General features: G+C 40.1%; 1 protein-coding gene across 1 annotated transcript in view; it reads left to right on the forward strand.

Moving 5' to 3' along the window:
• The window catches only part of LOC134864780 (mucin-2-like), a 28395-nt gene that overhangs the window by 747 nt on the left and 12402 nt on the right, over positions 1 to 15246 (forward strand). Inside the window, exons 2-12 of the mRNA XM_063884018.1 lie at positions 1234 to 1285; positions 1574 to 1618; positions 1727 to 1810; positions 1951 to 2130; positions 6775 to 6983; positions 7110 to 7174; positions 9466 to 9614; positions 9741 to 9878; positions 12283 to 12491; positions 12618 to 12682; positions 14979 to 15127. Coding sequence (XP_063740088.1) covers positions 1252 to 1285; positions 1574 to 1618; positions 1727 to 1810; positions 1951 to 2130; positions 6775 to 6983; positions 7110 to 7174; positions 9466 to 9614; positions 9741 to 9878; positions 12283 to 12491; positions 12618 to 12682; positions 14979 to 15127 — 1327 coding nt within the window. The 5' untranslated portion in view covers positions 1234 to 1251. The remainder of the gene's footprint in view (positions 1 to 1233; positions 1286 to 1573; positions 1619 to 1726; positions 1811 to 1950; positions 2131 to 6774; positions 6984 to 7109; positions 7175 to 9465; positions 9615 to 9740; positions 9879 to 12282; positions 12492 to 12617; positions 12683 to 14978; positions 15128 to 15246) is intronic.

Genomic DNA, 15246 nt, shown 5'->3' on the forward strand with positions numbered 1-15246 from the left:
TTCTATAATAAATATAAATCACTTATAATGGAAAAATAATCAAGGGTACCTAATTGGACAACATATATAAAGTATGTATTCTAATATTCAAATAACTTCAAATATACAAATCAGGCTTATCACTAATAAATCTCAGGCTGAAAGGTTGATACAATTGTTTTTTCTGTTCAATATTAATGTTCAATATAAGATTTTAATACAATGTTAAAGCCTTTTGGTGGCAGAATCAGAGTCCCGATCAAAATCCAATTTGGATAAGATCATTTATCTTAATACTTATATCAAGTGTTGTCTAGGCCATTATATGTTTGATATATTTGTTTAATTTTCAGTAGTACTGTAGGCAGAGCATACGCCTACATAGACCAATATGGAATCTTGAATAGCCTGGCAGGTGCTACACCATTTGACAATATAAAATATAAGAGATTTACTAAAACGTTTCACTCAACAATGTTGGCGCAACTGATTCTGTTTGTTTAACACTCAGAATGTTCAATGTAATTTAAGAATCTGCTGAATTGGGAGGACGAGTTTATAATCAATGCATTGTCACACAGAGGACAAGGGTAGAGCACAATAGTCAAAAGCTATTTAATAGTTTATTGTTGCACACATAACATTTTTGTACTAAGTTATTAATTATGTGTGAATTATTATTCCCAAAGCATTTGTACATCTTAAGAAAATAATTGTTGTTAAACATCTAAAATAATTACAATATAGATAGTTAAGAACAGTTTTTATAAAGTAATTGCTATTATAAAGTTGCACCTGATGATAATATTACCTAGTAAATGTTTAATACATTATTTGCAAAGCACTAATGAACAAGACAGATAGCAAAACATGTGTAAATGGTTAATAATTGGTTTATTTTTTATCTATCTTTGTTATGTTTATAAATATTTTACAAACATGTTCTTACAAATCATGAATAAGCTCTTAATGAATGAAAAGATACACTTGGGCATTTCTGTTGAATTGCATTTAGTTAAATGAAGTGGTGTTTCTAAAATGTTGCATCGTAATTGATATAAATGTGAGCAACAACATATTACAAATACCTTAAACTATAACCTCCAACTGGTCATTCAGTTAAATAAACCCCTCTTTTAGCATGTGACGGTGGGATTAACTGTAGAGCTGTTTTGACAATTAACAGTGTAAATTCGAATGACACAGTGTGCATATTAAAATTTATTTTTAATGGGTAAGTTTTTTTTCCCACAGGGACCAGAAAAAGAGAAGATGAGTCTTCTTATACTCCTTCTATTATGTGCAGGTATTTATTAGAATGCTTGTGTGTGCGCGCATATGTGTGTGTGTGTGTGTGTGTGTGTGTGTGTGTGTGTGTGTGTGTGTGTGTGTGTGTGTGTGTGTGTGTGTGTGTGTGTGTGTGTGTGTGTGCGTGCGTGCGTGCGTGCGTGTGTGTGTGTGTTTGTCTAAGAGATAGATAAACAGGAGAGGAAAGTAGGGGGAAATTAAGTAAAACTCATTTATTTTATCTACATTTAATATGACTTTGAATCGGACTGTATTAATTTGCATCATTGTGACTTTTTCTCTTCAGGACAAGTGAAGACAACCTCAGCCTCAACCAGTAGTGCAACAACAGGTAACATTATGATACTTCTTCTGCGTGACTTGCTGGACTTTTGCAACAATTTAACTAACAATTGTCAAGTGTTACTTTAATGCTTGTCATTAATATTTTCTTTTGCAGTTGACTCAACTACACTATGGGTCAACTTAACATCCACACCAGGCAATGGTACCTCAAATCCATCGATCACCACATTTTCTCCAGGTAAGGCAACTAGTCCCATGAACACAAATAACTGTGCCATTTTATTTTATTTCATGCAACCTAATCTATTAACCTTACAGTGAATGCAACTTCGCCAGTAAACATGACTTCACCATCAATAAATATTACTTCACCACCAGTCAACCGAACTTCACCACCAGTCAACATGACCTCAACAGTCAACCCAACCTCAAAACCAGTTGACATGACTTCAATAGTCAACCCAACCTCAAAACTAATCAACATGACTTCAATACCAGTAAAAAGGACCTCACTGGAAAACCCAACTGCACCACCAGGCAACATGACTTCAGCACCAGGTAATATGACCGCACCAGTCACTCCCACTTCATCCCCAGTCAACACAACATCATCACCTCTCAACATAACTTCAACACCAGTCATCTTTACTTTACCACCAGTAAACTTCACCTCATCACCAGTCAATCTCACCTCATCACCAGTCAACATGACATCACAAGTCAACCCCACCTCATCACCAGTGAACATGACATCACTACCACTCAACATGACTTCATCCCCACCAGTTAACATTACTTCAGCACCAGGTCATATGACCTCACCAGTCAACCCCAGTTCATCACCAGTCAATCCAACATCATCACCTCTCAACAAGACTTCACCACCAGTCAACTTTACTTTACCACCAGTCAACTTCAACTCATCATCAGTCATCCCCACCTCATCACCACTTCTCAACATTACTTCACCACCAGTCAACATGACATCAACACTCAACCCAACCTCATCACCAGTTAACTTTACTTCACCACCAGTGAACTTTACTTTGCTAACCCTTCAATGCAGTATATAAATCATGTCTCAACATATGTGTAATTGTGTTTTGTAGCTTTATAGTTGTAGACTTTCCTCTGTATAGTGCAGCCGACTCTCTCGTGCAGTGGTGTGTTCTAAAGAAGTAACATGAATTATCGGGACATTTAATCATTTATTTCTATCTACATTTATATTGACTTTGAATCACGTATATTTCCACATTGACTTCCCTTCAAGCACAATAAGACACTCTCACATAACTTGCAACAACAGTCATTTATGACTTTACTACATCAGACTTCACTTATCTACAAGTCAAGCTACTTTAATGCTTGACATACATCATTCATTGCACTGACTCATCTACACAGTGTACACTTACATCCACACCAGGTCAATGACCTCAAATCCATCATACCCCATTTCATCCAGTAGCAAGTCCCATAAACCTTCAAATAACTTGCCACTTTTAATTATTCATCAAACTAATCAAACTTACAGTGAATCAACTCAGTCAACATTACTTCACCACCAGTCAACATGACATCACCAACAACCAACATGACTTCACAACAATCAACATGACATCACCACCAGTCAACATTACTTCACCACCAGGTAATATGACCTCACCAGTCAACCCCACCTCATCACCAGTCAATCCAACATCATCACTCTTAACACAACCTCCCACCAAACTTTACCACCAGTCAACTTCAACTCATCATCAGTCATCCCCACCTCATCACCACTTCTCAACATTACTTCACCACCAGTCAACATGACATCAACACTCAACCCAACCTCATCACCAGTTAACTTTACTTCACCACCAGTGAACTTTACTTTACCACCAGTCAACATTACTTCACCACCAGTCAACATGACATCACCAACAACCAACATGACTTCACCAACAATCAACATGACATCACCACCAGTCAACATTACTTCACCACCAGTCAACATGACATCAACATTCAACCCCACCTCACCACCAGTCAACATTACTTCACCACCAGTCAACATGACATCAACATTCAACCCCACCTCACCACCAGTCGACATTACTTCAGCACCAGATAATATGACCTCACCAGTCACTCCCACTTCATCCCCAGTCAACACAACATCATCACCTCTCAACATAACTTCAACACAAGTCATCTTTACTTTACCACCAGTAAACTTCACCTCATCACAAGTCAACCCCACCTCATCACCAGTGAACATGACATCACTACCACTCAACATGACTTCATCCCCACCAGTTAACATTACTTCAGCACCAGGTCATATGACCTCACCAGTCAACCCCAGTTCATCACCAGTCAATCCAACATCATCACCTCTCAACAAGACTTCACCACCAGTCAACTTTACTTTACCACCAGTCAACTTCAACTCATCATCAGTCATCCCCACCTCATCACCACTTCTCAACATTACTTCACCACCAGTCAACATGACATCAACACTCAACCCAACCTCATCACCAGTTAACTTTACTTCACCACCAGTGAACTTTACTTTACCACCAGTCAACATTACTTCACCACCAGTCAACATGACATCACCAACAACCAACATGACTTCACCAACAATCAACATGACATCACCACCAGTCAACATGACATCAACATTCAACCCCACCTCACCACCAGTCGACATTACTTCAGCACCAGGTAATATGACCTCACCAGTCAACCCCACCTCATCACCAGTCAATCCAACATCATCACCTCTTAACACAACTTCTCACCAAGTCAACATGACATCAACACTCAACCCAACCTCCTTACCAGTTAACTTTACTTCATCACCAGTAAACATGACATCATCACTACTCAACCCCACCTCACCACCAGTCAACATGACGTTACCACCAGTCAACATTACTTCACCATCAGTCAATCCCACATTATCACCAGTCAACATGACATTGCCACCACGTAATATGACCTCACCAGTCAACCCCACCTCATCACCAGTCAACACAACATCATCACCTCTCAACATAACTTCAACACCAGTCATCTTTACTTTACCACCAGTCAACTTCACCTCATCACCAGTCAACATGACTTCATCCCCACCAGTTAACATTACTTCAGCACCTGGTAATATGACCTCACCACTCAACCCTACCTCATCACCTCTCAACATGACTTCAACACCAGTCAACTTCACTTTACCACCACTCAACCCCACCTCATCACCAGTCAACACAACATCATCACCTCTCAACATTACTTCACCACCAGTCAATATGACATCAACACTCAACCCAACCTCATTACCAGTTAACTTTACTTCACCACCAGTGAAATTTACTTCACCAACAGCCAACCCAACATCACCGACAACCAAGATGACATCATCACCAGTCAACATGACATCACAAGTCAACCCCACCTCATCACCAGTGAACATGACATCACTACCACTCAACATGACTTCATCCCTACCAGTTAACTTTACTTCAACACCAGTCATCTTTACTTCACCACCAGTCAACGTCACCTCATCACCACTCAATCCCACCTCATCACCAGTCAATCCCAACTCATCACCAGTCAACATGACATCACAAATCAACCCCACCTCATCACCCGTTAACATGACATCACTACCAGTCAACATGATTTCATCCCAACCAGTCAACATGACTTCACCACCAGTCAACATGACATCACAAATCAACCCCACCTCATCACCAGTCAAAATTACTTCAGCACCAGTAAACATGACATCATCACAACTCCACATAACTTCAGTACCAGTCAACTTTACTTCACCTCCAGACAACTTGACATCACCACAAGTTAACTATACTTTACCAACAGTCAACATTACTTCACCTGTCAACCCCACCTCATCACCAGTCAAAGTTACTTCATCAACAGTAAACATGATATCATCGCTCCTCAACAAAACACAGTCAGTCAACACAACATCACCACCATTCAACGTCACCTCAGCAACACTCAACATGACATCACCTCCAGTCAATCCCACGTCATTCTCGGTCAACACAACTTTACCAACAGTCAACTTCACCTCAGCAACAGTCATGACATCACCACCAGTCAACATGACATCAACATTAAACCCCACCTCACCACCAGTCGACATTTCTTCAGCACAAGGTAATATGACCTCACCAGTCAACCCAACATCATCACCTCTCAACATGACTTCCACACCAGTCAACATGACATCAATACTCAACCCAACCTCCATACCAGTTAACTTTACTTCACCACCAGTCAATCCCACATTATCACTAGTCAACATGACATCGCCACCACTCTATCCATCTTCAACACCAGTCAACATTATTTTAATGCCAGTCAACATTACTTCCCCACCAGCCAACTTTACCCTACCACCAGCCAACATGACCTCACCAGTCAACCCCACCTCATCACCAGACAACCCAACATCATCACCTCTTAACATGACTTCCCACCAAGTCAACATGACATCAGCACTCAACCCAACCTCTTTACCAGTTAACTATACTTTAACACCAGCCAATATGACATCAATATTCAACCCAACCTCATCACCAGTCAAAATTACTTCAGCACCAGTAAACATGACTTCACCACCATTTAATCCCAACTCATTACCAGTCAATCTTACTTCACCACCAGTCAACATGACAGCAACATTCAACCACACCTCACAACCAGTCAGCATTACTTCAGCAACAGCCAACTTTACTTTAGCACCAGCCAATATGACATCACTATTCAACCCCACCTCATCACCAGTCAAAATTACTTCAGTCTACAGGACATCACCACCACTCAATTTCACATTATCACCATTCAACATTACTTCACCGTCAACCACAATAATGGCTTTAGTCGGTAATTAATGCTCATCCACAAAGAAAATATAGCTTTAAATTCAGTAAAATAACTTTAAATAATCTTACCACTTGTCAATTACGATGATGATGATGATGATGATGATGATGATGATGATGATGATGATGATTACATTTATGTATCTAGAATAACAGATACACCAAACATATGGGAATATTTATGTTTCCGTTGGACCTCTATGACTGACTGCAATTTCAAAATGTGTTCATGTGGCCTGTCTTGATGTAACGCTATATTAATATCAATTTATATTTCTTTCATTTCAAGGTATTGCAAGCACTTCTTCGGCCACTGGAACATCTGCACCACCAAGCATCACAGCTACAAGAGCAGCAATTACAACTACAACCCCAACACCTACCAAACTTGAGCCGAAAATCAAGTTGGGATTTAAGATGCAACAAACTTTTACCCCACAACTTACAAACAAATCTTCACCAGCGTTCCTTGAATTAAAGGACAAAGTGACCACAGCAGTGAGTTCAAATACATTCTTTCTACAGTTTTTTCCATCTTCCAATATCCGGTCATATTGTATAAAAGGTGTAGCTGTATATTTATTTAGAAAGGTTATAATTTCTTTTAATAAAATTAATTCACAGCTCGACATGGTCTACTCAGAACAATATGGATCCAGCTTCAATCGAACTGTCATCAACAGCTTCAGGTATAAAACAATTGCTTGCTTTACATTTAAAAAATGCTTGTTCTTCTAAAGTACTGATTTCAATATAGTTTTAAATGAAAACAAAGAGGGATTTTTCGATTTTGTTTTTATTTATCTGTCAACAACAGTATCCTTACAAGTTATGGAGAGATAAAACAACCGTTTTGTTTCAAAATATATCAGGAATCCTTGTGTAGCGTATACTGGCTCGTGTAGTTTTAATAATTATCTCTAATTATTAACGTAGTATCACCAGCACTCTACGTAGCTATCAACTCGAAATATACCTTTAATAAAATACGTTAATACAACGATTTAATAAGGTCGGGGCACCACTCTCTAAAGAGAGAGAAAATGTATAGCTTTATTACTTTATATCAGTCTCATATTCTGAAAGTCGGAGTTTACTCGGTGAACAGCAGCTGATTTACCTCTCACACATAAAAACACATAAACAGTTTCTTTATAAATGAAACATTTCTTAACTAACTAAGATTATACAACACTAAAGAAAACATACGTATCATAGAATAATATGGATGCCAAATGTAAGAAAGTAATGTTTACACAATAGTGTATCAGAGGGTTTGGACAAATACGGAAAGTATGGTTGAAACTCTTAACAGCTGAAAGATGCAGGAAACTATTTGATGAGTTTTATACTTTAATCTAACCTGAATTTAATAGCTTAAAATGAGCACAACCCAAGTGTAGGGAATTGCTGTTGCCTTATGGATGGTGACCAGGTGGTTGCCGTGCTGGCGACTGATGTAGACAGCGTGCGGACGGGGGCCCTGGCAGAGGTGGCTGGGTTTAGCCAGCGGCATGCGTTCAGATGCTGCCTGGTTTCCTCGTAGCGGCACAGTTTGGGGCCGATTCTGTGTGGCGGCGGACCTTGCGTCTCGCGACCACAGTGCAGCAATTCTCAATTGCGGGTCGGCACCTCTGGAAACTGGCGATGCGTCAGCATTGTTGTCTTCGGCCTCCAAGCATATGGCATAGAACAGCTGGATCGTTCAAAGTCTTTAAGCACATCTTCTGTAGTCAACATTAGTTGCAAAGGTGGGAGTCCGTTGAAGTAAAGTATTCTAAGACTAACGAATGTAACTTAAACTGAGAAGAATAAAGGAGGGAAGACAAAAGGAGTTTCCCTTGGGGGTCATCACAGGGTCTGGACCTGGGCTGATGAGAGGAGGAGGAGATAAGAGAGCATAAGAGCATGGAACAAGAGCATAAGAGCAAAAGAGGGTAAGAGAGTAAGAGCATAAGAGTAAGAGAGCATTTGAACGTTTGAATATGCTTTTGTAGTTTGAGAAAGGGGGGTGGTTGCACGTCATCCTCCTCCCAAGTAATCAAACTGATCAAAGTGAGTTTCCTTAAAAATGTACTTTGCTTATCTGCAAGACATGTTTTAATTGTCTAACTCTCCCATATCTGACATCTGCAATGTTTTAGCTTCTGATAAAGACTAAACACGATACAGATCGAAGGAAAATTACCTTAGTTACAAAGTAACTTGATTTTAACCAAATAACACAATTAAATCACCATCATGAAGCAACATGACGCAACATGAAATCATATAATTCTCATATATCAAAATGCATAGGTGCATACCTGCCAAACAAGGGTTTATGTAATAAAAGATGTCAACGTTAGGGTGGGAAAATGGAACTTATCACATGATGACTGTTGCTGCTTGTCATATCAAGGGTCTTGTGTATGACATTGTGGACGAGCCTGTCCTCTGGTTGAACTTGTGATACCACGGATACATTGACTCTTTGAGTAAACGAGCCATCTGATTGAACCCGTGACACCACGGATGCATTTGTCCTTTATTTCAACTTGTCAGATGATGCAGAAAATAGCATTCCCCTGGCATACAATGACAGTAGAAGTATAACATGGGATGTCGTTAATTTATTCTTTTCATCCTTCCTTTTACTACTACTTTACTGTCAATTGATCACCTCCGAGACTGTTGATCCTTTGTTTGAAATCTCCCCCCACCGGCGTCCGGATGAGGTGTCAAAAGGGCGGCAGTCATTGAACACTGAAGTTTTTGTTTACCTAATGGCAAAGCTCCTCTGTCGCTTTACAATGTCTGTGATGAAACTGGAGATCATTGTCTATCTATGTCCTTGTGATGTTTTGGCCATTCTGAGAGCTCCTCTCAGGTGTGCTTCACACTATACTTGTTATAGAGCCTTATTCAAACAACCATGAGCTTTATATCCAAATGACAATAAGGCATCAAAAATGACTTTTCAAAAATATTTGTGTTACAGTCAAGGATCTGTTGTGGTAGATGCTGAACTGATATTCAATGAAGTGAATACATTACCAAATGCTTCCTCTGTCGCTGGAACTTTGGTGACTGCCTCTTCCAGCTCCAACTTTTCTCTGGGTGTCAACACATCTTCTATTTCTGCAACAAGTAAGACTTAATGTTGAGTTGTGTAAATTGTAAATTATTTTTGCAAGCTCATCAACTGAATATCTGATGAACATAATATATATTTAAAAACTACAGAATAACAAATTGTATACTTGTTATTTTCAGCTATTTTGGCACCAACTCAACCCCCAACAACAGTTGCCCCTTCAACACCACAAGTCAACGCCACCTCACTTCCAGTCAACATCACCTCATCGCCAGTCAACCCAACATCATCACCAATCAGCATGACATCATCATTAAGTAACATCACCTCACAACCAGTCAACAAGACATCACCAACAGTCAAACCAACTTCACCATCAGTAAACATGACATCACCACTAGTCAACCATACATCACCAGTCAACCCATCTTCACCATCAGTCAACATGACATCACCACCACTCAACATGACATCACCACCACCCAACATTACGTCACCACCAGTCAACCCAACTTCCCGATCAGTAAACTTGACATCACCACCAGTCAACATGACATCACCAACAGTCAACATTACGTCCCCACCATTCAACCCAACTTCACCATCAGTAAACATGACATCACCAGTCAACCCAACTTCACCATTAGCCAACATGACATCACCACCAGCCAACATTACGTCACCACCAGTCAACATTACATCACCACCAGTCAACCCAACTTCACCGTCAGACAACATCACATCACCAACAGTCAACATTACGTCACCACCAGTCAACATTACATCACCACCAGTCAACCCAACTTCACCGTCAGACAACATCACATCACCAACAGTCAACATTACGTCACCGCCAGTCAACCCAACTTCCCCAACAGTAAACTTGACATCACCACTAGTCAACATTACGTCCCCACCAGTCAACCCAACTTCACCATCAGTAAACATGACATCACCAGTCAACCCAACTTCACCATTAGCCAACATGACATCACCACCAGCCAACATGACATCACCACCAGCCAACATTACGTCACCACCAGTCAACCCAACTTCACCATCAGTAAACATGACATCACCAGTCAACCCAACCTCACCACCAGTCAACTTTACATCACCAGTCAACCCAACTTCACCATCAGCCAACATGACATCACCACCAGTCAACATTACTTCACCACCAGTCAACATGACATCAACATTCAACCCCACCTCACCACCAGTCGACATTACTTCAGCACCAGGTAATATGACCTCACCAGTCAACCCATCTTCACCATCCGTCAACATCACATCACCACCACTCAACATGACATCACCACCACCCAACATTACGTCCCCACCAGTCAACCCAACTTCACCATTAGCCAACATGACATCGCCAACAGTCAACATTACGTCACCACCAGTCAACCCAACTTCACCATCAGTTAACATGACATCACCAGTCAACCCAACTTCACCATTAGCCAACATGACATCACCACCAGCCAACATTACGTCACCACCAGTCAACCCAAATTCACCATCAGTAAACTTGACATCACCAGTCAACCCAACCTCACCACCAGCCAACTTTACATCACCAGTCAGCCCAACTTCACCATCAGTAAACATGACATCACCAGTCAACCCAACTTCACCATTAGCCAACATGACATCACCACCAGCCAACATTACGTCACCACCAGTCAACCCAAATTCACCATCAGTAAACATGACATCACCACTAGTCAACTTAACATCACCAGTCAACCCAACCTCACCATCAGCCAACTTTACATCACCAGTCAACCCAACCTCACCACCAGTCAACTTAACATCACCAGTCAACCCAACCTCACCATCAGCCAACTTTACATCACCAGTCAACACAACTTCACCGGCAGCCGATATGACATCACCACCGGTCAACATTACTTCACCACCAGTCAACATGACATCAACATTCAACCCCACCTCACCACCAGTCGACATTACTTCAACACTAGGTAATATGACCTCACCAGTCAATCCCACATCATCACCAGACAACCCAACATCATCGCCTCTTAACATGACTTCCCACCAAGTCAACATGACATCAGCACTCAATCCAACCTCCTTACCAGTTAACTATACTTTACCACCAGCCAATATGACATCAATATTCAACCCCACCTCATCACCAGTCAAAATTACTTAAGCAACAGCCAACTTTACTTTAGCACCAGCCAATATGACATCACTATTCAACCCCACCTCATCACCAGTCAAAATGACTTCAGCAACAGTCTACAGGACATCACCACCACTCAAACTCACATTATCACCAGTCAACATTACTTTAATGCCAGTCAATATGACACTACCACCAGTCAACATTAAGATGTCTTCACCAAAAGTAAACATAACCACACATCCTGGCAACCCGACCTCATCACCATTCAACATTACTTCACCGTCAACCACAATAATGGCTTTAGTCGGTAATTAAGGCTCAACCACAAAGAAAATATAGCTTTAAATTCAGTAAAATAACTTTAAATAATCTTATCAATTGTCAATGATGATGATGATGATTATATTTATGTATCTAGAATAACAGATACACCAAACATATGGGAATATTTATGTTTCCGTTGGACATCTATGACTGACTGCAATTTCAAAATGTGTTCATGTGGCCTGTCTTGATGTAACGCTATATTAATATCCAATTTATATTTCTTTCATTTCAAGGTATTGCAAGCACTTCTTCGGCCACTGGAACATCTGCACCACCAAGCATCACAACTACAAGAGCAGCAATTACAACTACAACCCCAACACCTACCAAACTTGAGCCGAAAATCAAGTTGGGATTTAAGATGCAACAAACTTTTACCCCACAACTTACAAACAAATCTTCACCAGCGTTCCTTGAATTAAAGGACAAAGTGACCACAGCAGTGAGTTCAAATACATTCTTTCTACAGTTTTTTCCATCTTCCAATATCCGGTCATATTGTATAAAAGGTGTAGCTGTATATTTATTTAGAAAGGTTATAATTTCTTTTAATAAAATTAATTCACAGCTCGACATGGTCTACTCAGAACAATATGGATCCAGCTTCAATCGAACTGTCATCAACAGCTTCAGGTATAAAACAATTGCTTGCTTTACATTTAAAAAATGCTTGTTCTTCTAAAGTACTGATTTCAATATAGTTTTTAATGGAAACAAAGAGGGATTTTTCGATTTTGTTTTTATTTATCTGTCAACAACAGTATCCTTACAAGTTATGGAGAGATAAAACAACCGTTTTGTTTCAAAATATATCAGGAATCCTTGTGTAGCGTATACTGGCTCGTGTAGTTTTAATAATTATCTCTAATTATTAACGTAGTATCACCAGCACTCTACGTAGCTATCAACTCGAAATATACCTTTAATAAAATACGTTAATACAACGATTTAATAAGGTCGGGGCACCACTCTCTAAAGAGAGAGAAAATGTATAGCTTTATTACTTTATATCAGTCTCATATTCTGAAAGTCAGAGTTTACTCGGTGAACAGCAGCTGATTTACCTCTCACACATAAAAACACATAAACAGTTTCTTTATAAATGAAACATTTCTTAACTAACTAAGATTATACAACACTAAAGAAAACATACGTATCATAGAATAATATGGATGCCAAATGTAAGAAAGTAATGTTTACACAATAGTGTATCAGAGGGTTTGGACAAATACGGAAAGTATGGTTGAAACTCTTAACAGCTGAAAGATGCAGGAAACTATTTGGTGAGTTTTATACTTTAATCTAACCTGAATTTAATAGCTTAAAATGAGCACAACCCAAGTGTAGGGAATTGCTGTTGCCTTATGGATGGTGACCAGGTGGTTGCCGTGCTGGCGACTGATGTAGACAGCGTGCGGACGGGGGCCCTGGCAGAGGTGGCTGGGTTTAGCCAGCGGCATGCGTTCAGATGCTGCCTGGTTTCCTCGTAGCGGCACAGTTTGGGGCCGGTTCTGTGTGGCGGCGGACCTTGCGTCTCGCGACCACAGTGCAGCAATTCTCAATTGCGGGTCGGCACCTCTGGAAACTGGCGATGCGTCAGCATTGTTGTCTTCGGCCTCCAAGCATATGGCATAGAACAGCTGGATCGTTCAAAGTCTTTAAGCACATCTTCTGTAGTCAACATTAGTTGCAAAGGTGGGAGTCCGTTGAAGTAAAGTATTCTAAGACTAACGAATGTAACTTAAACTGAGAAGAATAAAGGAGGGAAGACAAAAGGAGTTTCCCTTGGGGGTCATCACAGGGTCTGGACCCGGGCTGATGAGAGGAGGAGGAGATAAGAGAGCATAAGAGCATGGAACAAGAGCATAAGAGCAAAAGAGGGTAAGAGAGTAAGAGCATAAGAGTAAGAGAGCATTTGAACGTTTGAATATGCTTTTGTAGTTTGAGAAAGGGGGGTGGTTGCACGTCATCCTCCTCCCAAGTAATCAAACTGATCAAAGTGAGTTTCCTTAAAAATGTACTTTGCTTATCTGCAAGACATGTTTTAATTGTCTAACTCTCCCATATCTGACATCTGCAATGTTTTAGCTTCTGATAAAGACTAAACACGATACAGATCGAAGGAAAATTACCTTAGTTACAAAGTAACTTGATTTTAACCAAATAACACAATTAAATCACCATCATGAAGCAACATGACGCAACATGAAATCATATAATTCTCATATATCAAAATGCATAGGTGCATACCTGCCAAACAAGGGTTTATGTAATAAAAGATGTCAACGTTAGGGTGGGAAAATGGAACTTATCACATGATGACTGTTGCTGCTTGTCATATCAAGGGTCTTGTGTATGACATTGTGGACGAGCCTGTCCTCTGGTTGAACTTGTGATACCACGGATACATTGACTCTTTGAGTAAACGAGCCATCTGATTGAACCCGTGACACCACGGATGCATTTGTCCTTTATTTCAACTTGTCAGATGATGCAGAAAATAGCATTCCCCTGGCATACAATGACAGTAGAAGTATAACATGGGATGTCGTTAATTTATTCTTTTCATCCTTCCTTTTACTACTACTTTACTGTCAATTGATCACCTCCGAGACTGTTGATCCTTTGTTTGAAATCTCCACCCACCAACCGGGCGTCCGGATGAGGTGTCAAAAGGGCGGCAGTCATTGAACACTGAAGTTTTTGTTTACCTAATGGCAAAGCTCCTCTGTCGCTTTACAATGTCTGTGATGAAACTGGAGATCATTGTCTATCTATGTCCTTGTGATGTTTTGGCCATTCTGAGAGCTCCTCTCAGGTGTGCTTCACACTATACTTGTTATAGAGCCTTATTCAAACAACCATGAGCTTTATATCCAAATGACAATAAGGCATCAAAAATGACTTTTCAAAAATATTTGTGTTACAGTCAAGGATCTGTTGTGGTAGATGCTGAACTGATATTCAATGAAGTGAATACATTACCAAATGCTTCCTCTGTCGCTGGAACTTTGGTGACTGCCTCTTCCAGCTCCAACTTTTCTCTGGGTGTCAACACATCTTCTATTTCTGCAACAAGTAAGACTTAATGTTGAGTTGTGTAAATTGTAAATTGTTTTTGCCAGCTCATCAACTGAATATCTGATGAACATAATATATATTTAAAAACTACAGAATAACAAATTGTATACTTGTTA

Source organism: Eleginops maclovinus, chromosome 5 (assembly GCF_036324505.1).
Source record: "Eleginops maclovinus isolate JMC-PN-2008 ecotype Puerto Natales chromosome 5, JC_Emac_rtc_rv5, whole genome shotgun sequence".
Taxonomy (NCBI): Eukaryota; Metazoa; Chordata; class Actinopteri; order Perciformes; family Eleginopidae; genus Eleginops; species Eleginops maclovinus.